Here is a 26,721-nt window from a genome sequence, read left to right on the forward strand (position 1 = left end):
CCATCAGTGACTAAGACCTGAGGCTGCTTGTTTGCAAATAAAGACTATATGAACCACCATCTTTAATTCACCATATTTACCTGGTATGCAAGATACCCTGTACCTCAGTCCTGAAGAAATGCAAGAGGCTCTGTTCCCAGAGAGTTCATGGATGTAAGTCCCCTTTACATGCATGTTGCTGAAGATTGCATAACAGTTCCCAGGCTAAAGAATACTTACTTACAAATTAATTCTGCAGTTATATACCTCCTATCTCACTTTGTTCCCACAAAAAAACAGACCTCAGCACACAGGCCAGATGAGCCCCTAGACAAGCTTCAACAGAGCCCTGATAAAGGGCTACCAACAAAGAAAGCTTTTGGAGCATCGCACAGCAAGTAAACCACAACAACAGAAAACAGACACAAAATGGAGGTGGGACTCATTACATCTTGCTTTGATCTTGCTTCATTTCCCTGCAAATGTATCGAGTTTGTATTTTTCACCCAATGATTAAAACCCTCCCTAGATTCAGCAAGTCACTTGCCAATTTTAAGTTTTGCACAATTCCAGCAAAGCTCACTATAAGACATTTATGTTACATCAACTTGCATATCCTAACAACTTGAAATCATACTTCTGAGATATGCAGCAAACAATTCAGTAAATGTGATAAAACAGTAAAACAGATTTAAGGATTCATAATACTTTTGCAACTAATTTAAACTTGAATTTCACACCTGTTGTTTATCCCTTCCATAATTTCTCATTAAAACAATGACCTCATAAAAGAACTTTGATGTTTGAAAAACACATACATTTTATAACAGAACATAATATCTGGAAATAAATAATTCCATATATCTATAGACCAGTTAAGCTCAGCTACACCAACAGAAATCTCAAGTGTTTCTTATGGTTCAAGAAACACTTTCACATGGGTTCGGGAATGTTCTTAAAAGACCCAATAGCATTTATGTGCCCTAAAGGAGCTGATCTTTCAGAGTGACTGACTCCAACTTTAAATACAAATTTTTGCTCCTGGCAATACTTGCCACCACCCATGGAGTCTTGTCACCACAAACTCATCTGTGCCCACCTGCCACCTCTTCAGGTACCAAAAAAGGGAACATGATTCTTGACAGATGAAAAGCAGTTTTTGTGCACTTAAACATACATTGCTTATGGCTAGAAAGGTTCTTCAATATTTTCAAAACATCTGTCAGACTTCTCACAAGAACTGTTTTGCAAGTCTGTTTGTCCTAAGATTATATGAACTACTGTTGTGGTGGATGTTACTAACTGACGCCACTCTCCAAGTACTTTTTTTTTTTTTTCTCCATTATGCAGAAGTTTTGCTTTTGGAAAGACATACTGTACTGCTAGTTTTACAGTAAGCAAAATGATTAATGGGTACAGTTTAAAATACAGAAACCTGCATGAACAGCAGCAGAATTTGTAGTTTTGCCTGGGGCTCTGGGTAGAATCTCTGTTGAATAACTGCATCTCTAGTTGAATAACTAACTGCTTGAAAAACTAAGCCTCAACACTAAAACAAATGCATGCAAAAACACAGATACCTTCTCTAAGATTATTATCAATAATATTAAAAAAAAAATGGGGGGGGGGGGAGTAGGGGGAGGGAAGAGCTCTCCTGTTAATTAAACTTTACAACGATGAATTAGCCCTAACACTTTGAGAATTAATCCCACACCAATCATATTAGTCCTGCTACTGACAATCTAACTTTTTCAAATGGAGATGAAAATCTAGATGAGCAATGTGGGAGTGGTCACTGCAAACCCATAGCCATGTTCTGCTAAACTTAGGTCTAAAGAAATGTAGCATTCCCCTAGGAACAGAGCTCCTCCTCCAGCCAAATCACTGAACACACTAAAGAATCCTAACCCTCAAATTCAATAGCAGAAAGAAATAAACAAAATTACAGTCAAATCACAGACCTAGAGTGGAATTCCTTAGCCATACTGTTTTATTGCAATTTAAATCATTAGTTCCAGACCCATACCCAGATAAAGGAGGTGGCATTTTAGTGGGAATGGCAGTAAAAAACCATCCGTGTATATGGCCTACATAATGTCCAAAACCTCCTACCTTTAATATCATTAATAAAGTGGCAAGGGACTAAACAGTATTAATCTGGCTAAGCAGCAAGATAATAGTTTCTCAATAATTATTTGCTGGAAAGAACTTTGGTAACTGTACCACAGAAACTTTCCCAGTATTTATAATTATACAACATGAGTCCATAACCACTATTCCTATACTAAATGACTCATAAATAAAAAGATGCTTTTTCAGTACGTAGATCTGTTTATACTTGAGCCACTAAACTAACAGTGCAACACAATTACAACACTGTAACTTTCTATTAGCCAGCCTGAATATTAGATGTGGTTTAGCTTTACCTACATGTGCCTCAGAACAAGTTCATGTACCTCATTTTTGCAGACAGATTTGCTCAACTGTATTTGTCTATGGAGTTGACTGGTATTATTATCAATATATGTGGTTTAAATGAAGTCAGTTGAGCTGACATTACATCCCATCTGGCAATGAAGCTTCTAGGTGGACACATCCACTGTGAGGCTCCTTTTACTTCTCTAAGAAAACATAGTTTCCTAGTTTACTCCAAAAGCAATGACTCATATGGATGAGATGAAAACCTGTTTGATCTCATTTGAATAAATAGATCATTTGCAGAACAGTAGCCAATAGGGAACATCCATTCTTATTAGTAAATGTATTTTTATGTTTCTGCAAAGTGAGTCGTGTTTTTGGCACTACTTGGAAATTAAAAATAACAAGATTCACATCATCTAGACAACTGGTATTTGCCCTTGTTGATCAAGTCCCATCCCATTTATATTCAAAATAGTATCACAGAATCTAAGGAATAAGGAATGTCATAGCAACATTTGTACAAGATTACTGAGCTTCATTGTTCCAAGACTGCTACTGCTCCCCCAGTCTTTCAAGAAAAACAAAGCTGAATGTAAATGAAAGCTAACAACAGAAGGAAGGGTGCTTGATATCTTCAAGTAAGAAGGGTCAGAGACAACAAAACTGAAAGGACACTAAACAATCTTCATGAAAGCTGTATTTGAGTTCATACTGTTACAAAATATATGTCTTCCTTCCCAGAGTATTCTGACTGAGCAAAACCCTTCCTGTATGTGGAAAACCTTGGTTGCATAAAGTTTATAAGTCAGATGGTGACATTGCATCTTTAAAAACCCCTACCACAACCACAGATAAATTCTTATAATCATCACTTATTTCCTGGTTTCCCGGTCATCATTATCTTTATCTTCTAGCTCCCATATGCAGCTGCCAAGATTTAAAAAAAAAAAAAAAAAAAAAAAAAAAAAAAAAAAAAACAGGTAGCTATGGACTTTCCTTGCGTAAACTGGTATTCACTTGCTAACAGTCAGTAGAGAACAAAACTCCAGCTTCATACAAAATCATATTGGAAAGGAGAAATTGTACACAAGCACTAGGTAGCTGAATGGCTCAGATAAATTAATTGTATTAAACATCCTAAGTGAGGACAGTTATCTTGATATGAGAGTACTATACTGAACAATTCAATGCTGTTCAGCACTGATTCTTCTTTAAGAAAAGAAGAAAAAACTTTCCCCAAAAATCTGTGCAATTCATATTAGAGTATTACTTTGAAGCTTAATCTCTCTGACTCTGAACGCATTTAAATCCTACATTCTGTAAAAGTACTGAGCACTTCCAAACCTCTGTGACATAGCACGGTTTTGAGAAAAAGAAGTATTACTTAAGGACAGTTCTCTCTAAAAACTTCTGTTTTTAGAAAAAGAAAAAAAAACTTCTGTTTTTTGCTGTCTCTACAATGGGAAAATTTTACCCATGGAAAATATCTTCAGTACATACAAACAATACATTTACAGTTTAGCAGTAAGGACATTACTTTGATTTCTTACTCAATTCAAGGTATCAAATGCTACAATTTTTATAGACACATCCCTAATGAATGGGGATTGCAATGAGTAAGTACATAGAACAAGTTACAGGGAACTGAACTGCTGCAGACACCTCTTCTGCCACTAACGGTCTCCAACCACAGAATTCAGAGAGACAAAACTGGGTTATCTGCTGCTGGACAAACCCAGCAGAAAAGTTCTTCTGCCAAGGAACAATACCTACTTCAGAAAGATGAATAGCCTGCTAGTAGAAAACAGCTTTTTTGCTCAGATGATCTGCTAACACATGTACACCTGCAACGTTGACATGCTAACCAGATAAAAGTAAACATCAGAATCTTTATAGACCCACACAGAGTTTATTTCCAAAGATATATATTTTTTTTTTAGTGACTCTTTGTTTTCTCTTTTTAGTTTGCTTTTCAAGACCCATGAAATGCTGAGCGTCTACTTCAGTATGACTAGTCCCTTACACTGATCTCTAACTTATGCCTTTTGGACAGATACCAAAAATATCAAGACTTGATGCCTGTGTTTTCAGTGCTCATCAAATATCTTGTTCACTATTTCTTAGTGTCTCACCCTCTTATTGTCTGGTGCAAACTTTGCAAACACTTTTCATGTAAAAACATGATATCTTCAATATAATTTTTCCCCTCAAAGTAGTATCTGAATTCAGAGCATTTTCTTTAGATATTTTTTTTAACTTTCCAAAAACATATATCCACAAGACACACCTATATGTAAAGTACGAAAACCAGAAAAGGGAGGAAAGAAAAGAAAGAAGTGAGGTATAGTTCTGAAATTAACAGGATTAATGTGTGACAATTCCAACTAGCACAACTAAAATATCCTTTTTGTAAGAATACAATTGGCCAGATAACGTGCTAGGGAACACCCTGGTCATATAAACTTGTACTGCTTCCTGGACCACAAACATACATGTCAAACAATGTCAGTTCACTACAAGTAGCATGAAACACTGCATATTTACCCCTTGGAATCAAACAGTTCAAGCTTGTGCTTCTGTAAATTAAATGAAAACTTTAAAACCAAGTTTCAAAGATTAAGTTTCAAAACTATTGTCACCTTGGTTAACTACTGAAATCCTTTCACCTTCTTGGGTTTCTCATGAAAGGAGATGACGTGTTTCTGGCACAGGTATTCAAATACATCTTTGAATTATAGAATCACAGAATGGTTTGGGTTGGAAAGGAGTTTAAAGACCATTTAATTCCAACCTTCCTGACATGGGCATAGACACTTCCCACTAGACCAGGTTGCTCAAAGCCCCGTCCAACCTGGCCCTGAACACTTCCAGGGATGGGGCATCCACAGCTTCTCTGGGCAAGCTGTTCCAGTGCCTCACCACCCTCATAGTAAAGAATTTCAATCATGTTTTTGTGTCACTATACTCATCTAGTATTTAAAATTTTACATCTAAATTTTTAATCCTTGTATTAGAACCTGTCAAGGGAACAAGTACACCAGAATTCAGACCCAGGTAATCAGACCATCTAATAGATACTTTTCAGTGCCAAAAATCACAGATGCACATTCTCTGCTGCCTCATCTGCTTTTTCTCTGTTACAAACAGCTATTTCTCGATACAACTCAGATTATTTCATATGTCAAGGTAAAGGCAAAAGCAGATAAAGACCAATAATTTCTTCTTTCCCACCAGCTTTGCCTCCCCCTTCAGTCTCACTAAGAACATCATTATTGTTTTCTAGTGTGTATCCTTCAAAAGCCCAAGCATGAAGGCAATGAGAACCCCGAGAAGCAGTGGGCTCATCTTCTCCGCTGGTCCCACACTGAAACTTGCTTAAAAGCAAATATTATACCATTTTACTCATCAGAAGGAAAGAAAGAGAAAATAAAATGAAGGAGAAAAAGGTCTTGCTAACTTGACAACGGCCATGATCCAAGCTACTAACACCACTTGAAGACACATTCACACTATTTTTTGTCAGGTTAGATTTCAAAACTTCCACACACTTATGAAGTGGGATGCCCTTATAGTCAGTGGAGACAGTGGAATAACTGTAGGGCATGATGTATATGATCTCTTTTAAGATGTCTTCCTTATGCTTTTATTAGCTAGGAAGTAAGTCTAGGACAACTAGTACACTGGATAGATGAATCCCACACCTGAATCAAGAGAGTCATCAAAAAGCAAGTTATTCAAGAATTATGCTCAAATATGCCACCATCAATGACAGAGAACCATCCAAACAATATGCTTTCCTTGTATCTACCCAAGATTACCTCCTTTCCTGAGATACTACGATCAGTCACCATTTGTTTGCACAATTATCTCTCCAATCAACCTGAGTGCAAATGCACTAACTGCATACAGGTATGCAGGTAAGTCCCTAGCATCAGACATTTGCTGATGCAATTCTGCTTTCTCCCAAACACATCAGTCACTTTCTTAATTCATTTCATAAAACTCCTGAAAATAACAGCTTATTTTATACCACTCTTCTCAAAATGTTCCAACTCCAGCAATCATACTATAATGAGTATTCTACCAATGTTTACAAAATGAACACTTGATCAGATTCAATACAGTCCTCCAACATTTGTGGAGGAGCCAAAGTCATGAGGAAAGAGCCAGTTCCCTGGTAGTATTGCCCGGTAGTATTGCTCTGAGCTAGTAATTCTCAGCACACTCCTCATATCATTGCAACAGCTCTAGGCTTTTCTTCCCATGTACATGAATGAAACTGACTTAGAAGTAGAAAAATATGGCTCTAATCCAGATCAGCACTACACAGCTGGCCCTCCAGACAGATATTCAAAAAGGCACCTGTGAATTTAGTCATTTTTCTGACCAAAAGAAAAAAAAATACAGGGAAAAAAGGAACAAAAGGCATGGGAGCCCTCCACATTCATTTCAGCTTTCATTTACAAACAACTGCTTCAGATTCCATTGTTAAAGTGTCATCTGCTGAGTAGAAGCTGTTATTAGATTTCACATAGTCCAAAGTAGCACACGCCTTTTATAACTTCAGAGTATGATATCTTAAAGTGGAATCAGGGGAGAGAAACATTTGATTATATCCAGCTGTAGAACAAAAATCACAGCTCAACCAGGCCTAAGACTCTAGGAAATACCCATTGCTGCATGTGTGTATGGTGAAAAATAAACTAAATACAAGAATAATCTGCTTCTGATCAGAACTTTCCATCACAATTTCTATACCCCTCCTTACTTGATTTTTGAGCACTATAAGAATATAGATTTTTTTCAGATTTTTAAGAAAAACTTATGGGTTTTATACATACAGATAAAATTCCTTTAATTACAAAGTGCATTTGTTTTGGGAGGAGAGTGCCAGTTTTTTTCTGCTCAAATCGTACCTTAAATAATAGAGTTAAAAGTCAGGCAACTAAGATCTTAAAATTACAGACCTTGAACTTCAGATCTACTATTCTTAGTAGAGTAGCGTTATTGCTACTATGTAACAAATTAATGAAAAAGTGGTTTCACTTTCAGGTTTGAGTAACAAACATTTTATTTAAATTGCTATCTGCCCATGGACAGTTCACAAACAAGACCAAAACTGATGAAAAATTAACCACAGAATTAGAGGAACAGTAACGCCATTAGAAAGGAATGAAAATGATAGCATAAAGATTAAGCTGTGTATAGAAAAGTCCTGCTTAACAATTATTCAAGTACATGATTATATTTTCCCATGAGTTTTGAAGGTGTAGCCTGTACACCATTGAAGGTGGATTTCTTTCTTTCAGTTTTCCTCACCCTTCCTCATTCTGATTTATTCCAAATCCAAGAAAAAGTTTCTTATATCTTTCTCTCTTATCCATGTTACCAAAATGTTTGTTTTAACATTTCTTCTTCTTAAAACATGTCTATGTTATGAAATGATAATCACTTTAATATGAAATGGGCAACGTCAGCAGTCAGTGAGATGTGTGAAGGAGATCTGTATACCCCAGAGAAATGTAAAACATTGTTTTCTTGAAAGCTGAAAAGAATGGTGCTTTTAATTGTTCACCTACCCACCATGCCTTGGAAACTTTTGTTCTTTCCATACCTTATATATTCAGCTATTACCATATAAGAAAATCCTCAGTTTTACAAAGCTGCTGTATCTCTTGGGTATCATTTTTCCTAGTGACTATAGTCATTTTATACATTGCCATCAAGATAATCAATGGAGATAGTAACACATTTATTTGCCCTTTGCAAATTATTCAATAGGCTGGAAAAGGTGAGTGATCTCTTTAAGAGTGCAGAACACAGCATTTCTTGTCTTGAAACTACTTTCCAACATTGAATTATATACCATTTGCAAGGGTGAACAGAAAAGGCAGAACCTTGTCAATTAACCATGTACAATACTTTTTTTATTATTATTATTATTTTAAGTATCATTATATAATAAAATTCTGTAATTGAAACAAGACCCTGAATACAGAATAAATGGATACTGTTAATTCATACCTCGTTGTGCTGTCAACGGATTACCACACGACTAATACATCTAGCTTGAAGCAAGAAAATCCAAATTTTGCCTCTGACGAGTTAATCTTATTGCTATTATTCATGGTGGATCCATTTGAAAAACAAGCATGTAGAAACTGTCTTGCAAAACAAAACAGAAGAACCATAAATGTTTGTAATTGAGTATTCATTTTCATAACATATTTATCTTCTTTTGCATATTTGTTGCCTCTAAAAACATACTGTGAATTAATTTGTATTGAATAACTGATACCAGTCTATCAGTTATGCCGCATTATTTTACCACCAAATAACTTTAGACAAAATTTTTACAAATTGCTTATATTGAAATGTTATCTTTAATAATAAGATTCATGGGGATTGTTTTCTGTTACTGATTACTGTCTACAATTGACACGGAAAAGGTAGAGGTATTCAACATTTTTGCTATCTACCTGGATATGTGTAAGGCTTTTGATACTGTCCCACACAACATCCTTGTCTACAAAATGGAGTGACATGGATTTGATGGATGGACCGCTCAGTGGATAAGAAATTGGCTGGATGTTCACATTCAAAACTCTGTGGACGACATCTTGATGTCCAGGTAGAAACAAGGGATGACGGGTGTGCCTCAAGGGTCTCTACTGGGACCTGTATTATTCAACATCTTTGTAGATGACATGGACAGTGGAATTGAGTGCACCCACATAAATTTGCAGATGAAACCAAGCTGAGTGGTGCTGTCAACATGATAGAGTGAAGGGTTTTGTCAAAAAAATCCAGAAGGATTTTGACAGCCTGAAGAAGCTGTCCCATATGAACCAAATGAAGTTCAACAAGGCCAAGTGCAAAGTCCTGAACCTGGGTCAGGTAATTCCAAACATGAATATAGGCTGGGCAACGAGTGGATTGAGAGCAACCCTGTGGAGAAGAACTCAGGGCTATCAGTGGACAAAAAAATGAACATGAGCTTGCAGCCCAGAATGCCAGTCTTATCCTGGGATGCACAGAAAAAAAAAATAATATATATATATATATAATATGTATATATGCATTATATATATATATATAATATAATAATTATATAATAATATAATATGTATATATGCGTTTTATATATATATATATAATATATATAACGCATATATACATAATATACATATATATATATGTATCTATCAGATCGAGGAAGGTTATTCTCCCCTTCTGCTCTGCCCTTTTGAGACCCCACTGGGAGTACTGAATTCAGTTCCGGGGCCCACAGCATAAGAAAGATATGGACCTGTTTGAATGGGTCTAGAGGAGGGCCATAAAGATTATTAAAGAGCTGGAGCACCTCTCCTACAAAGACAGGCTGAGGGAGTTGGAGTTGTTTAGCCTAAAGAAGAGAAGTCTCTGGGGAGACCTTATTGCAGCCTTCGAGTGCTTAAAGGGGACTTATAAAAAAGATGCAGAGCAACTTTTTAGCAGGGACTACAGTAATAGGACAAGAGGTAACAGTTTTAAACTAAAAGAGGGTAGATATGGATTAGATATTAGGAGCAAAATCTTTACTCAGAGGGTGGTGAAACTGGCATGGGTTGCCCAGAGAGGTTGTGGATGCCCCATCCCTGGAAGTGTGTAAGGCCAGGCTGGATGGAGCTTTGAGCAACCTGGTCTAGTGAGAGGTGTCCCTGCACATGGTAGGGGGTTGGATTTAGATGATTTTTAAGGTCCCTTCCAACCCAAACTATTCTATGATTCTATGATCTTGTCACAATAAAATTCAAATACAGCTTGAACGATGTTGAAAGGACATACCAGCTGACAATCATAAGATTTACATATAAGTGGGGATTGGTTTCCAACATCACTTCTAAATTGCTAATTTCTTACAAGTGACTTTAATCATTAGGATCATTATATTCTTATACATTAAAATATTTGTTAAATGATTTGGTAAAGTAAGCATTGTTCTGACAGAGTTTTTAACAGTGAAGTTAAGACCATCAGTTACAATATTTCAGCAAGGCTACTGTGACTCAAATTGATCTGTGCCACAGTGGATGCATCTGACTAATGCAAGCTGGTAACTTGCATGCACAAGGTAGGACAAGTATAGAATCACAGAATTATATCATCAGATCAATTTAAGTCACAGCAGCCTTGCTAACTATAAGAAGAAATTACCAATATTTATACTGGTGACCTTTTGGTAAATGACAAGTGCCAGATTTCACTCTCTTTTTTAAAACACTGAGTAATGGCAAATAAATGTAACCAATGTCAAAACATTGAAAAAAGCACTTGAAAAACTGAAACTGAAAACTTGAAATCTGATATTAAAAATTGATGAGTTTGCAACTATTGGTAATTAAGTTTTTTTTCTGTACATAGTAGCAGGCTCAGAATATCCCTCTCTTTTCTTAATAGGTTGTTAAACTTTTCACAAAGATTTGCAAAAGTCTCTGTAAAATGATGAACAGGAAGGTCTCAGCTCTTACCAGCCTTGATAGAGATGGAGAATGGGCAGCAAAAGCACACTACTTTGGTATGATAGTCATCATAATTATCTCAGTTGCAGACCTAGAGTCTCCATTGATTTAACAAGAAAGAAACAGTTATCCTAGATGGAAAAAAAAAAATTCTCTTTTATACAAAAATAAAATTTTTCTCTTTTACCCATTCCTCAGTATTGGTATCCTTGAGCTGAAGCTTTTGTAGACTACAATTGTAACATATATTGTGGTATATGTGTAACAAATAAGATTATTTGGGTTCATCAAATCTGAACTCTTGGAAGTTTGTGCAGCCTCCTAAACAACTGGTCAATTTGTCCTTATACTTTTTCATTCAACCCATTCACCTGTTTCAAAAAAGCTCTTCTAAGAGAGGTTTTCTTTCCAAAAAGTAAGATTTTCAGTGTCCAGAACTGGAAAACCCAAGTAATCACATCAGATGAAAATAACACTTTGCTAGTGTGTAATATAGTCTCAAATTGCACCAGAGGTTTAAATTAGGAGGAACTTCTTCACGGAGGGGGTGGGCAAGTGTTGGAATGGGTTGCCCAGGGAATCGGTGGAGTCCCCATATCTGGAGGTATTTAAAAGATGTGTGTATGTTAGTGATGGGGATCGGTTGAAGGTTTAATCTGATGATCATGAAGGCCTTTTCCAAACAGATTCTATGATTTTATTGATATTTCTACAGTATGCTGCAGACCAGCCATGGCTTTGGATTTATAAGCAAAACCATCTGCAAGGTTTTCACAGCATTCATAAATGCCAGTTTCTTTAATAAATTCTTAAAAGTCAGAAGTCATACTTAGAATAGTTTATTAGAAAGTTGATGTTTTTGAATGCTCTTCATCATCTTGGTGATGAAGGTGCTCTTCATCACCTTGGTGGTGAAGGTGGCCACAGCAGACTGATATAGGAGCACATTGCCATAACTTTACACTAAAGAGAGAAAAAAACTGTCATCTGGAATTATCAAACCTAGATTCATTTTCACAGCCATGACTTGCATGAACAGTCTTTCCCTCTCCTATGTAGTGAAGGAATAAATACATAACTGTGTTAAGAAACCATGTTTCAGCCACTGCATCTGTCAGGAGGAAAGCAGTTATGCAGTAATAAACATTCTTGCCTAATAAGGAATCCTGGTCTCTGAATTCAAACAAACCACTTTATTTACATTCATCAGGATATACTCTTATCTAAACAATACAAACAAAGCAAATATCTTTTATATGGAAGTAATGGAGATTCACCTGAAATGCAGTTCCTCTTAAAGATGTTCTAATATAACCTCATTCAGGGAAAAGCTGTGCCTTTGCATTACCTTCACATTTAGAGCTGATCAAACTGAGCTGAGCAGGTGAACACACACATTTTCAGCACAGATATGCATCTGGTAGTGTACTGAGATTTTATAAACTGTAGGGTTTATTTCCCATTTTTAAATAATAGATTACTATTTTTACAATGAAAAATTGTCAGCTACCAGCAAGATAGCAACACAACTGCTCAGATGTGATAGCCCTTCCCATTATTTTACTTGTTAGCACCTAACTAATTTGTATGTGGCCTTGCGTGCCCAGGCGGCCAAGAAGGCCAATGGCATCCTGGCTTGTGTCAGGAATAGTGTAGTCATCAGGACCATGGAGGTGATCGTCCCCCAGTACTCTGCTCTGGTGATGCCACACCTCAAGTGCTCTGTTCAGTTTTGGGCCCCTCACTACAAGAAGGACATCAAAGCCCTGGAGCATGTCCAGAGAAGGGCTATGAAGCTGGTGAAGGGCCTGAAACACAAGTCTTGTGAGAAGCGGCTGAGGGAACTGGGGTTGTTTAGTCTGGAGAAGAGGAGGCTCAGGGGAGACCTTATTGCTCTCTACAACTACCTGAAAGGAAGTTGGGGAAGTTGTGGGGAGCTGGGGGTAACTAGTGATAGGACTAGAGGGAATGGCCTCAAGTTGTGCCAGGAGAGGTTCAGGTTAGAAATTAGGAAACAGTTCTCAGAAGAGTAGTCAGGCAGTGGCCAGGGAAGTGGTGGAGTCACCATCCCTGGGGGTGTTTAAGGAAAGGTTGCATGTGGTACTTAGGGACATGGTTTAGTGGGTGACATTGGTAGTAGGGGGATGGTTGGACCAGAGGATCTTGGAGGTCTTTTCCAACCTTAATGTTCCTGAACCTATAGCCCATAAACTGCTTTCTTTGCTTTTGGTAAGAAAGGCATGAGTCCCAGAAGGAACATAAAAGGTTAAGGTTACTGGGGGCAATTACTACCAGCCTGGTTTTGCCTCTGCTGCCATGACCTAGGAGGTTTTAGAAGGATTTTTTCATATAAAAATATTTTAAGCTTTGATATCTAAAGAGACAAAAAAGAAATACACAGGAAGAACAGATGAAATATCATTATTATCTGCATTTCACTGAGAGCACAAAAAAAAAAAAAAAAGCAGCAGCTATGTCTATAGTGGAAGCCTGAAGGAAGACCCTGTTAAAAAAGAAAATAGTACTGTGTCATAACACTCTGTTCTATACCAGAGCACCAAACATTTAAAGGTGAATAAACTACATATAATAAGAGGTCACATAAACTGCAGGCTTCTTTAACCTTCACTAACAGAGACACTAAGCTGATGAAGAGTATTTTCTTCTATGAAATCTGGGATGACAAAACTGGGAAGTGCTACAGCAGGCTAAATAAGGAATTTTGGTTCTCTTCCCGATAAATCTTCAGAGAAATAAGAGAATTCTTTTCAGACATATAGAATATTACTCAAAAACATTACAGAAGATGATCCAGGGACTCGGCAACAATAAGTGAACTCTTGCTGTGCAAGCACATCTGTGATTTGCAACATTTTAGCATGAATTTGTCTAAAATAAACCATAACCACTGTATTAATGAGTCTACTGAGATATAAATCCTCACACAAAAATGCACACATTGCCCTAAGCATCACAACTGAGGAAGAATGATACTCCTTTCAAATCAGTACTATTCTGGTTCTAAAATCACACACGTGCTGGATGTTCAAAGGTTCAGCTCCAGCAAGCCTCACTTCCACCTCAGGGCCCCACAGCCAGTGTTTCCTAATAACTGGCTCTTCTCATTCAGGGGTGCCCTGCTAGTGTTAGATGTAGTTATGTAGGTGACCAGGTCTATACTGGAGCAAGAGCCATCACTCACACTAGAGACATGCACTCAGTGTTTCAACAAGTTGGTCTTTACTTACAGTATACTCCTGTTTTACCAATCATTTTTGTTCTTTTCCATCTTTTATGTGAGAAATACAAATGCAGAAATCCAGAATTTATGTTTCTCTGATGATGTTGAAAAGAATGAGCCTAAGGTATCCAATTTCTAAGTATGAGATACGTTATTGTGAAACATAATTAGCTCACTTGAATCAGTCCCTCACCTTAGCTGCAAAACAAATCCACTGATTTTCTAAGATTTTCACATCATATTCCCCTTTTAGAGATTTTTTGACATGAGCAGCTGGATGTGATCACCAGTCATCATCTGGATGAGACTTCTTGCAGCAGTCAGTAGGAAAGATGAAGAAAACTTTCACAACTGACCAAGAAAATGTCTCAGTTTGGAGGGCATTTGCCCCACTTCAGTCAAGAGAAGTTATTAGCTCAAAGATTTAGGAACTTTGGGCATAGAATATCATCTTGTTTCCTTCTACAGTTTGTTTTCCCATTGATATTAATGTCAGCTGGCTTTCTTTTAATGTTTGACCATGTTTCTTTGCAAACTAGTCACTTCTATAATTAGCTTAGTTAGGTCAAACTCGAATAGGCAAAATTTATATTAACTTTAAAATTGAGCAACAGCTTTAGGATTATTTTTTCAGAAGATTAGATCAAATTTGGCTCTAGTCATATACATATTTTTTCCTTTTTCAAATCTTAAACATCTGTACAGAACATGGGTGGATCTTCTTAGAAAATTTCAGTGGGAATGAAGCCTATTGCTTCTGTTTATGCAATTCATTTTTGATGTAAAGGGTTCTCAGAAAACTACACTGAAGCTGTATTGAAAAGAAAACAATTGATCAGGGTGGGGATGGACCTCAGACCATGCTCATGCCAAAGCATAGAATTCCGTCAGATACACATTTACTTGCAATCTGTCAGCTTTGGACATGTAGCTAAAGACAAATTTTTCCCTCTCATCTTGTGCTAAGGACTCAAATTTAAAACTTTAGAAAAATCAGAATTGTAACATCTTCCAGGTGTCATAAAGCTATGCCATATCTCAGCAAAACTGAGGGTCTCTCTGGGTCATAGACATGATGGGGTCAAAAGAAACATAGGAACAGCAGGAACAAGTCCGTTGCAATTAATTATTTTGCTGAAATAACAAATAAAATAAAAATAAAAATTATTATTTATAACTTATTAAAAAAAAAAAAAAAACATTCTCCTTACATATACTACCCTGTCAGAACTCTCTTCCAAAACATAAATCGCTGTTTCATTCCTAGCCTTCTACTCCACTGCTGGCAAACACAGAATGATTGGCTGGGAGCTCCCAGGGAAACAGGTATGTGACTGTTCCAAGAAAATGACCGTTGCAACAGTAATACAGGCTTCAAATAACAGAATGCCTTACACTGAAATAGATGACACATGACTAACACAGACAATACAGATAAAAATCAAATCCTTTATTTCTCAATTTCAGTCCAATACCAAATAAATGAGGCTGGTCTGTCCCCTCAGGAAACAGTCAGCAGATTCAAACACTGGGAATTTCATAACAGTCTTTTAGATATTAATTTATGAATTGTTATTTCATTTATTGATTCAGCTTAAAAAGAAAAGCACTCTATAGTTTTATTTTTTATCCATGAGAAATTAGTTTGGGGATGTGCTCCTTAAAACTCCAAGTTGTCATGCTTCTCCTGAAATTCAGTTTAATAGAGGATTTTCGGAGTGACAAGATGTGTGAGGATACAAGATGAGTAACTGTGCAGCAAAAGACACATACAAAACAAGTAGGCATCCATTTGTCTTTGCTGAAAGGAATTTCTTTGAAGGAAGATCATTTTCTGGACTCATCTGTCACCACTATCCCTAATTACATTGGAAAAATTGGTCAGCTCTAATGGGAAACATAAGGATACTCTCTTCACTGTATCTTTCACTGTCCAGAATCATGCAGCATCCTGCCCTCTTTTTTATTTCCAAATACATTTGCTTAAACGATGGTTATAGGATTGCACTCTTTAGTGACATTTGCTTCTCAGTGTCTCCAAAACACAACGTGCATCTTTTGCTTAAAAAGGCATGTTTCTGGCAGCTCAATAAAATAAACATAACAACATAACTCTAACAGCTGAATTAGAGAAAGGAGATGGCTTATACCTAAATAGCTACATTGTGGCCATCTTCATTTTTCCAGGAGTGACCCCTTGATTATTTATTTCTCTGTATTTTTAGTCTTTTAATTGCAGAAAAAAAAAATAAACAAGCCCAAATCAATGGGAAATCCACATACTTCTGACCAGAGGTGCCTGGTGATCTGTCAACAAAAGGAGTACGTAAATAACGCAAGTATGTAAATGCCATTAGCCCTATCACTACCACTAAAAATACTTAATTTCTAGAGATGATAATGATGTAAAATCAGGAAAGGTGACAGGACTGTGCTACAATAACATTTTTTTTTGGACAGTTTTTTTTAGTGAATGGTCTCTTTGAATCAAGTTACTGGATGAGTCCTTGTGAAAAAAAGTAGTACAGCTCTTTGTCTTTAAGAAATGCAGTGCAGGATTAACCAATAGCACATGTTAATCTAGCAAAGCTTGATATCATACACTAAGTAAAAGCTTCTAATTAATCAAAGCTCTTTATATATGTCACTTTTCAGTACAAATTGGTACTAAAGTTTTTAGCATTGACATGCCATGTAGATCTGTATTTCCTACATTTGTATAGTGTTTGTTACCACAGCAGCCAATCAATCAACCAGATTGTTCAGTTGCATACTATAATTCCCCACCATTTTAACTACCTAGTCATGTTTTTATCTTCAGAGCTATTTGTAAATAACATAAAAGCATCAACAAAACTGGAAATGACTGATCCCCTTCCCTTTTGTCAGTCTCCAGGCTTTTTTTTTTTTTTTTTTTTTTTTAATTAAAAGGGGCGGGGGGGGGGGGTACTTTTCTATTTTCTGGTTGCCCTTCATATTCCAGTGTCCAAACATGAACCATTGAAACCCATGTGTCTAAACAACTTGAAAATATTTGAAAACCCCACTTGCACCCTTAATATATTTAAGCTTTCAAAAACTTTTGACAATATGACCCAGAGAATGTGTATCCTAATTTCTGTATGAATCCTCACAGAAAAATAGGAAAATTGATGGGGAAAATTTTACTAGACAGTGTTTCTGTAAGATGTTACTTGGTATCCTGATGTTTTGCAGTTGATATGTGATTGCTATATATTTTCAGCAAGATTAGGATCAGCTTCAGAGATTACAAGTCCCATTTTGTTTTCCAGTACCAGTTGCCATATATGACAGCATCATCTCTTTAAAACTAGCCAGAAGTGTGGTTTTTAAAGAATACAAGTTTGTTAAGAATGAAATTGGGAAATAAGTAACAGAACTGTCAGAATGTCTTGCAGTAAAATTAAGTGACAGCAAATTGAAGTCACTGAAGTCTCTCTCATGACTGTTTGGCCAAACAGTGAAATAATGCAGAATAATTGATGGCATTCTTCTTCCAGTGCTGCATATGAGGAAAAATGAGGAAACCTTCAGACTGACAGGTAATTTTAGGAAAAAAACAGCAGGAATTTTCTTGTACAGGCAATGAAAATAACACCAAAGGGGAAGTACTATCACAAAGAACAAAGGCATTTTTAACCCTATCAAAGGGTTCTTAACTAATTGAATGTCAGGAGAATTCAGAAACATCAGTCCTCCAAACCTTGGAAAAATCTTGCACCAGAATACTTAAACTCTTGAAGAAATCTTAGCACAAGGTGTGCAAAAAGCTGCTTGCTTTTTCACCTGCAAAGGCAGTCTAATACTTTGACTCCTGTAAGCATCCTTCTCTCCAGCAATTAATCCCATTAGTTAAGGATACTTACCAATATGAACAAGATATCACCAAAGAATTCAGTTTCATGATTATAATACATTTGTAAAGGAGATCAAACAGGGCAAAACTACAGTGCTTCCTTCAAAATAAATAAAATTACTTTTTTACTTAGATGAGTACAATCCAACTCATTCTATAATTCTATGAGTTGCAACATTAAAATTATTGCTCTATAACATAGAGGTATTTGTACTTGCAGTACCTGTATTGCAAGACTTTTTCTTTGTATACAGATGCCACTGTCAGATTTCAATGCAATTTTTGCTAGCTGGACAAGAAGGGCCTACTTCCCTTAACTCCTGGTGCTCTTTCCCACAGCTAGAGGGTAAATTCATGAATGCATCTTTCACTCCAATGCCATGAGCTTTAAGACTTTACCCTTTAAAAGGCTGAAAGGTTGTAAAGTCACCCACCGTGTGCAAATAAAAGTCCTAAGGGAAAAACGTCTAAGTTGTAAGATTAAATTATGAAATACTGTAAACAGATGGAACATCTCAACATGGATATCAGTCATAGGGAAACATAGGGAACTGTTTAACACATAGCACTGAAGTACATTTCATTACCTATCATGTCTATCAGCTGGCTAAGATCTTGCATAATACACATGAGGTGATACTAAATAGGAGAAAAGATCAGAGGTAATATGAGACAAGAATGTAGCTGGGGCAGGTGCAGCAGCATCTACTCTGCCTCGAGAGCAGCACTCAAAACAGCACCAGTGCAGTTTCAAATCCAGTAAGATGTTCTGCATTAGGCTATCTTGTATCACACCAGAGCTAATACATTCGACTCTTGTTTTCTGAAGTGCTGAACACCTGCAGTTTCCTCTGATTTCAGTTGGTGTGAAGGGTACTCAGCACTTCCAAAAACCAAGCATTATGCATGAGCAGACATGCATCGAAGAAGCTGATGCTCCACAAAGCCAAAAATGCCACAAATTACACAAGCCCTGTGAGTTTCCTCCAGAATAGAGTTTGAAGTGTGCAGCTTTGTAGAGAGATGTCTAAATAGCTCCAGCAACTACAAAACAGAAATAGAGATAAGATAACCTCACTGCTGTCAGTCTTGCAGTGCTATGGTCACTCAAACAAAATGCACTCACTCTTCATGCTATCTGGCAGGCATAGATACAAACTGCAGCAGTTTCAATACAACACATTTTACATTTGGACAGGATAGTTTCATACAAGAGGTGGATTTCTGAATTGGTGAATGAAGAAATGTTATTGTCTTCTTACTGAGAAGGAAGAGGGAATCAGAAGAGGGAACTGCACAGAGGAAAACAGACTTACATGATTTTAAAAGTACATTGCTTTAGTAATTTAAAAGAAAAAGAAAAAAAAAAAAAACATGGATATAAGTAACATTTGTCTAAAATGCAATGAAATATAAAGTAAATATAAAAACAACTGCCTGAGGTAAAAATAATACCAGCTAGTGTTGATTAACTCACTAGTTAGTTTTCATTAATGTGTTCTATTATGCACACTTGAGTTAAATGGGTCTACCTGTGTTCATGGGGCCACATTGCAGGGACTTAGGAGCTACAGCTTAGCCCTATGCAAGTGGGAACCAAATATAGGAGGATTTTAATTTGTCTGGAACATAAATATTTTACATGTGTTAGGGATAGCAATAAATCCTGGCTGCCATTATGCGATAAAGCTATCCAGCACCAAACATAAATTGTTTTGAAAGGTGCTCTGACATAAAAAGCTGAAGAAAGGAGTGTTAGTGGAATTATTCCTTGATGAAGTATTATCATGAATTTTCACTGTTGTCATAACTGAATAACAACATGAAGGCAAGCAAATGGCTAAGACAAAAACACCTTTCACTGAATTCAATATAATTGATGTTGAGTAGAGTAGAACTTTTTCCTGAAAAGAACTGCCCAAATTTGGCAAGCCTAGCCTGTTATATGTGAGGAATAAAATAGGGATGTCCAAACTATTCTGTTTTAGAGAACTTGCACATCCTTAATAAATATTATGCTGTTCACTGTTCTAAGTATTTGAGATCATCAGGGTTTTTTGTTTGTTTGTTCATAAGGACAAATATTGTTGTATAGTGAGAACTATCAAAACTCAAACTCTTACTTGATAAATTCTGTCAGGTTGCACCATTTTTTGGAGTCCACTTTCTTCATCATCTCTTCAAAGTATTTTCCACAGGCAGGCAACTTTTCTAACATCAGAGATTCATTGCAGGGTCTAGTCTGTTGATGTGCACCTAGGTAAGATAAGAAAGCACCTTAAATGTCAAATATTGGAATAGAAGAAACACAAACACATAATTTGCAAACTCCTTCACATAATTCTGCTTGTCTCTTTCTGTTGGAAACCTAAACCTAACATTCCCTTTCTTTTCCTTGTATTAATTAGTTTGAAAGTAAGATCCCATCATTGCTGAAAAGATTTGGTGGCTTTTTTCCCACTTCATTCTCTGCTGCTCCAGAGAACCTGAAATCCTACCTTCTTCCATGAAAAAAGAAATCTTACTTGCTGCCTACTTGACAACCAAATACTGCTTTATGGTTTTCATTTTCTCTATCTCTTTCCTCAGCTTCAGTTACTTCATTCACAGTTGCTACATAAATAACAAATACTAGTAACTTAAGGCTGTCAGGAAATTTCACAATGATAATCAAAGTTTCTCCCAACTTCTCCCTCTTTTCTAATTATGTTCTAATTTTATATTGTGTTGGCCAAACACAGTCAGGTGAAGTATGCAAGTCTTCACTTAAAGAGAAGTCAGACATAGCCCTCACTCTCAACAGTGTACTGAGGCTTGGTTGGTTTCATACTTCCTATCAAGACTAACCTGTCAATCAGAAACTTGAACATCTCCATTCAAAATGGGATGTGTGACTGTAAAACAGCCTCAAGTGCATGTTATGTATCCCACTCATGAAGATGACAGCTCCTTCAGAGCCCAGACAGGAGCTCCTTTTGATTTAACTCAAGCTATCACAGCTTACTTCAGATGGTGAAGTCACTGACTCACTAATTCCACATGTAAATCAAGAGACAGCTATCATATCTGTTGAAAGCATGAAAACAAGCTTTTAAACAACAGCACATTCATAACTAGACAGCCCATCCTAAACCTGAGACCCTAAGCCTACAGTTTCATACTGGCCACAAACAGTATTCATTGTCCAGGTGTACAAATGACTGATTGGCACCATCTGAATAAACCCTTTACATCTGCCCATACTTCCTTCAGTACATCTGATTGGCATAGCTCTCATGGCTGACACTAAGCCTTTGTCAACGTCAGAAAAAAAATCAGATCTACAGTTAATCAATAGTGACAAAAATGGTGACAATTATGAAATAAGGAGAGTATAATTTTATCCTCTGGAAGTTAACATGATACTATGAACCTTTTTATTTAAGAATTCGCACAAATTGATCTGGCAGCTGCAGCAGTTATAAATTACACTTTGCAATGCTAGATGTGCAGATGAATATTAAATCTGGACAGAATTCAAAACCAGATATAATAGTTGTATGTCTGACAACTTAAATCCTGCATTGATGCTTGGACAAAAGTTAGGCAATGCGGAGTTTCCTAGCACGGCAATCTAAACTGCCAACTATCACTTGATTTATAATCCTATAAATTGAACAGAATACAAGTTTCTTCTCCATTACATAATGTATACTGACAATTTACTCCAGCTCTTTCTCAATGGAGTATTTAAAGTGAATTTGCCATAGCCTTGGTATTTTTGATTTGCTCTCTTTAGAGCTTCAGTATTTTGCAGGGGTTGTAAGAGAAGCTCTGATAGAGACATTTGACAGTAACAATAGGACAACATACTAGTCTGTCTAAATCCCTGGCCAAAGGGATTCAAAATTATGAATAATTTTACAATTTTGCCATCTCTATTGAGACTGACCTTTACAGAATACTGAAACACTCTCTGTTCATACAGCCAGTGGACAAGACTGACTATAAAAAAATGCTTAAAGGTTGAATAATTGAAATGAGATAAAATAAAGTGCTTCTCAAATGGCTGTCCCTGACAAAACAAAAATTTGTAAATTTTGAATTTTAGAAGTAAAACTCACCTGCTAATCCCTCACCTGCTAATCCAAGCGTCATTAGACCATTAACTAGAAGGGGGAAAAGAAAGAGATCAGTTAGATAGCTTCATTCTATCATCTAAAAGAATTAATGTAGATACAAGCAAACTTGAACATAATTCATGGTTCAACAGAATATCAGAATATTCAAAATGTTAATTTGAACATTAGATTTGGTTTTATTAAAGAGTAAGTCTGAAAGGAAAAATGAGTACTTAGAGAACTTTATGTTTTAAATCGCTATTTATCTATCCTTTAAATGGGAGACTCATACAGACTTGTTATGGGTCTGTCTATACCACTCTTTCCTGTAATTTCCAGTGTAAACAATAAGGAACAGCAACATCTTTATTTTAGTTTCTTGAGACTACTAACATGAAAGAGCTGGAGAAGCTAAAGCATCCACCTGAAATGTAGGTCAACTGCACATTCTAAACTGTAAAGTACATAAAAATCCTTCTGCTATTAAAGTTAAGCAAGCACAGATTCACAGAATAGTTTGGGGTTGGAAGGGACCTTAAAGATCAAAGTTTCACTAACCCTGTCCTGGGCAGGGACACTTCCCATTAGATCAGGTTGCCCAAAGCCCCATCCAACCTGGCCTTAAAAACTTCCAGGGATGAGGCATTCACAGCTTCTCTGGGTAAACTGTTCCAGTGCCTCACCACCCTCATCATGAATCCTCATCAAAAATGTGTTCCCTGTGCATTTGGAAATGTAATCCTGTGCTTCATGTTCTCCACCTTTTACACAAAGGAGCTATGCAATTTGGGAAAAAAAAAAAAAAAAAAAAAGAGTTCTAAAACCCTAAGTGTTTCATGCAGATGTCATGTTAACCCAGGTATGTCAGAAGAACATCCAAAGGGAAACACACACTGTTCTAACAAAGAGAGTCTTCTGCTCATCAATTTGCACTACATCCAGATGGATGAAATTAACAGAAGCCTACTGTGTTAGCACAGCTCCAGCCACACTTTGGATTTCACAAACATAGCTAAGAGGGATGTGGCTTCAATTATTTTTGATCTCCTACTGAAAAAAAAAAAAAAAAAAAAAAAAAGCTGGCAAATATTTATAGTGTTAACCTTACATCAGAATTGAAATGAGTAATTTCACACAGATGGTTGCCTCCTGCTCCTTTTTAAGAACCAGCATGTCACTCCAATAAAATAAACCAAGATATATGTCGCAGAATATCAGTCCGAATCATATTGATTCTTTGTCTTCACTGAAATATGCCAAGCTCTCAACTGCTAAAAGTGAACTGTGACATACATACATCTGAGAAAAATTTAGGTCCTTACCCGGAATATATTGTTATTCCAGACAAGCTATAATCTCTGTGTTAGTTACCAATGAACCAGAATGTACTGAAACTGTGAAGAGCAGGAATCCATGTATCAGATTTTTTTTTTGCATTTAAACACACAGATGAAATATTATTATACACTCTGATGGTCATATCTCTCATAAATAAGGCCTTTTTTTTTCAAGGGCATTAGTTATTATATTAGTAAATATACTTGATTCTCTGCATAGTTTTTTCTTTAATCTGTACTTGAAAACGTGCTTTATCGAGTCTAGAAAACTGAAGATCAAATTTAAAGCACACACTCTATGAGGAAGCCAAACCCACCCGTTCTTAGGAAATAACCTAGATGCACTATCATACATGGTCCCCTTGATGACCACAGACTGCAATTCCTACTATGTTATTTCCTACCACTGATATCTATATCCTTCATAGTTATTGCTGCAGTGATCCTCACAAGACCTTGGTGAGGTAAATGAAACACAATTTACAATGAGAGAGAACCAGTAAAAGAAGATGTGTACAAAATAAAGGCTCACAGATTTGTGGTCTCATCACAGATTCCCCTGGTCACCGAAAAACTTCCTTTTTGCTCTTTCTGATCTGATACAAACAGAGTAGCACAGGATGTTTCACACCTATACTAAACCAAAGGAGTCCACATAGATTCAGATAAGGGTAAAACAACAATAAACACTGACACATGCTATGGTGCTCAAGCCTCATTGTTTTCTTTGCTCTCAGATGTTCAACTCATAATAAAGATTTAATCAGTAGACTATAATTTGTTGGTTGTGACAATTTTCACACAAAAAAAAAAAAAAAAGAAAAAAAACATAACCCTTCAGGCAGCCCTTTTTAGGAATGGTGAAGTTCAGTTTATTTCTTGAAAGACTGATACCAACATACATCATTACTAGGTAAGACATGGGAAAATGAGTGGGTCACTGCTGCAAGAAGATGTTGCCATAGTCTCAAAATAAACAGTTGCCAAAATACATCCCCATACACTCCTACCTGAACCAACAAAAGGGACGTTCAGTTTAACTGTAGTATTTGCCTGCATGTTAAATCATGTCAATAATAGATTACAGCAATGGCCTTCCATTTTCTCCATATACTGTAATAGAAGATATGATTGCTCCTAGTGTTAGTGGAATCATACTACAAGACCATCAACTTGGAGCCTGAGAAAGGTGAAGGAAAGCACCAGTACAGATGAGGAAAATAGGTTTGAAGAGCCTTTCTTAAGAAAAAGATAAGTAAACTACGATAAAGTAGTAGAAAATAAGAAAAACAAAAAAAAATATATAACAAGCTTTTATTAGCAATCTACTTCAAAATCTTGTACAAGATTAAAAAAAAAAAAAAAAAAAAAAAACACTGATGCTAGATCTATATTGCAGCCTCTTATCCTGTAAACAGACACCATTTTTACATTAAAAAAGAAAGTCAGAATGGGATCCACAGAAATATGTAAATTCACCATTAGGATACATAAGAGGGAAACTGGTCTATAATGTTTCAAGTGTAGAAACTTGATTTGCTGTGAGATAGATAAATACTTCTTTAAGTTTATTTTTCTCATATACTGTTATTATTCATTGCTACTTTTTTCTCAGAGGCTTATAGCCTTTACATCACAACTATTTCATAGATCAGAAACAACCTTTGGATTGCTGTGTGTACATCCTACTGTATGTTACACTAATCATTTTGTAATAATAATTCTGAAGACTTTGTATAAGTATATAAGAAGGAAGTGTCAGAATATTAATTTCCCTTGCCTTAACATTTCTTGTGAATGCTGCAATTACTGACAAAATAGATAAAACTATTTTTGAGAAGCTCCAATACTTCCTCAAAGTAGACATGAAGTAATTGTTATTTTATCTGACCACTGTGCAGTTTTTCACCAGCAATTACAGCAGTGTACTCTTACACATATATTGTCTGGGATACAATCAGCTTTGAAATTTTTGAAATTTCTGTGGTCTGATCCATAGATGTATTTCTTCTCCATCATGTTTTTCACCAAAATAAAAATAAAAAATAATAAAAATAAAAAATAAAAAAAAAATAAAAATATTGACTTCAAGTTGAACCTCAAGTCAATACCCCACTTACTTCTATATCTCTTTTTAAAGAGGATCCTGCCAGTCACCATGATATAATTTATAACTACGTTTCTAGACATCAGACCAGCATTGGGAGTTACCCACTAAACAATTATCTACTTTTCTCCAGAATCTGAAGTTTTATTAATAGCAGCACATTACTATGTAAGAACTGCTCTGACACACAGTTCATAACAGCAATTAAAACCACAGTTTGAAATGACATCTGTTGCTCTTCAATCATGCACCTGTAAGTTGTTGGAGATGCAGAATAGACTTGCAAATTCTATTAATATAATTTTGTCATACTGATCAAATCTCGTTAGTCACATTTATTTTATAAATCTAGTTTTAAATACTGAGCAAATCAACCTTACAGAACTGTACTAAAGTTCTTCCAGGTATTTATTTAAATGTTACATAACGTTACCTGTTGCATAGCCAGTAAATTCAGCAATCTTTTATTTAAACCTAAAGTTATGCTGTTACAAGTTTTCTTGCAGGAATGCACAGACACTTTATGGTATCTAATCTAATAAAAAATCATGTGGAAATTACTGCACTTATGTTCTGACACAACGTCAACAAGTAACCCTATTATACCACAAAAATATTTGTTACAGCTTGGGTAGGATTTCTTTATCTGTTGTCATGGGCATTTATGAACTCAAGAACCTCACTGCACTGGAGTCTGTATAAATACAGAAAGAAAATACAAACGTCATGTGTCTGCCTTCCAAAGAGTTCTCTACAAGCCCTGTATGGGAGAATTTTCAAATGTATGTGTTCAAGACACCTCAGATTATGAAGAGCCTGAGCAGTCCTGAAACTTGATGGGAAAGCTTATGACAATCCTATACCTGAGCCCTCCTGGGACTTCCTGGCAGACAGAAGGCACCAGGAGCCAGTTCACATCTGGGGTAACTTTGGATCCACTTTTATCTCACCCCTCAATTTACCACAACTTTTTGTGGTGATGGGGTGTCTTGGGAGAAAAAAATAAAGAGTTTCCCAATGACAACCTTTGAATAAGAGGACTGTAAGACAAACCTTCAAATATATTTTGTCAAACGTACCTTCTTATACCTTCTCTGTATAACCTCCATACCTACCTTCAGGCAACTATCAACAGTAAGCATTTCCTAAAGGCAGATG

The 26,721-nt window shown here is 36.3% G+C and overlaps 1 protein-coding gene across 6 annotated transcripts in view; it reads right to left on the minus strand.

The window, feature by feature from the left end:
- RAMP3 (receptor activity modifying protein 3) overlaps positions 1-26,721 on the minus strand; it is a 58,659-nt gene that overhangs the window by 18,282 nt on the left and 13,656 nt on the right. Inside the window, exons 2-4 of one of the 6 annotated variants that reach the window (XM_068674824.1) lie at positions 22,123-22,167; positions 20,143-20,275; positions 8,425-8,565 (exon numbers count right to left, since the gene is read on the minus strand). In XM_068674824.1, coding sequence (XP_068530925.1) covers positions 8,445-8,565; positions 20,143-20,275; positions 22,123-22,167 — 299 coding nt within the window. In that variant the 3' untranslated portion in view covers positions 8,425-8,444. Of the gene's footprint in view, positions 1-8,424; positions 8,566-10,910; positions 11,033-15,571; positions 17,666-20,142; positions 20,276-22,122; positions 22,168-26,721 lie in introns of those variants that run through there. The other 5 variants (XM_068674825.1, XM_068674822.1, XM_068674819.1 and 2 more) reach the window with 5 other exon arrangements.

Source organism: Anas acuta, chromosome 2, assembly GCF_963932015.1.
Source record: "Anas acuta chromosome 2, bAnaAcu1.1, whole genome shotgun sequence".
In the NCBI taxonomy this organism is placed as follows: domain Eukaryota; kingdom Metazoa; phylum Chordata; class Aves; order Anseriformes; family Anatidae; genus Anas; species Anas acuta.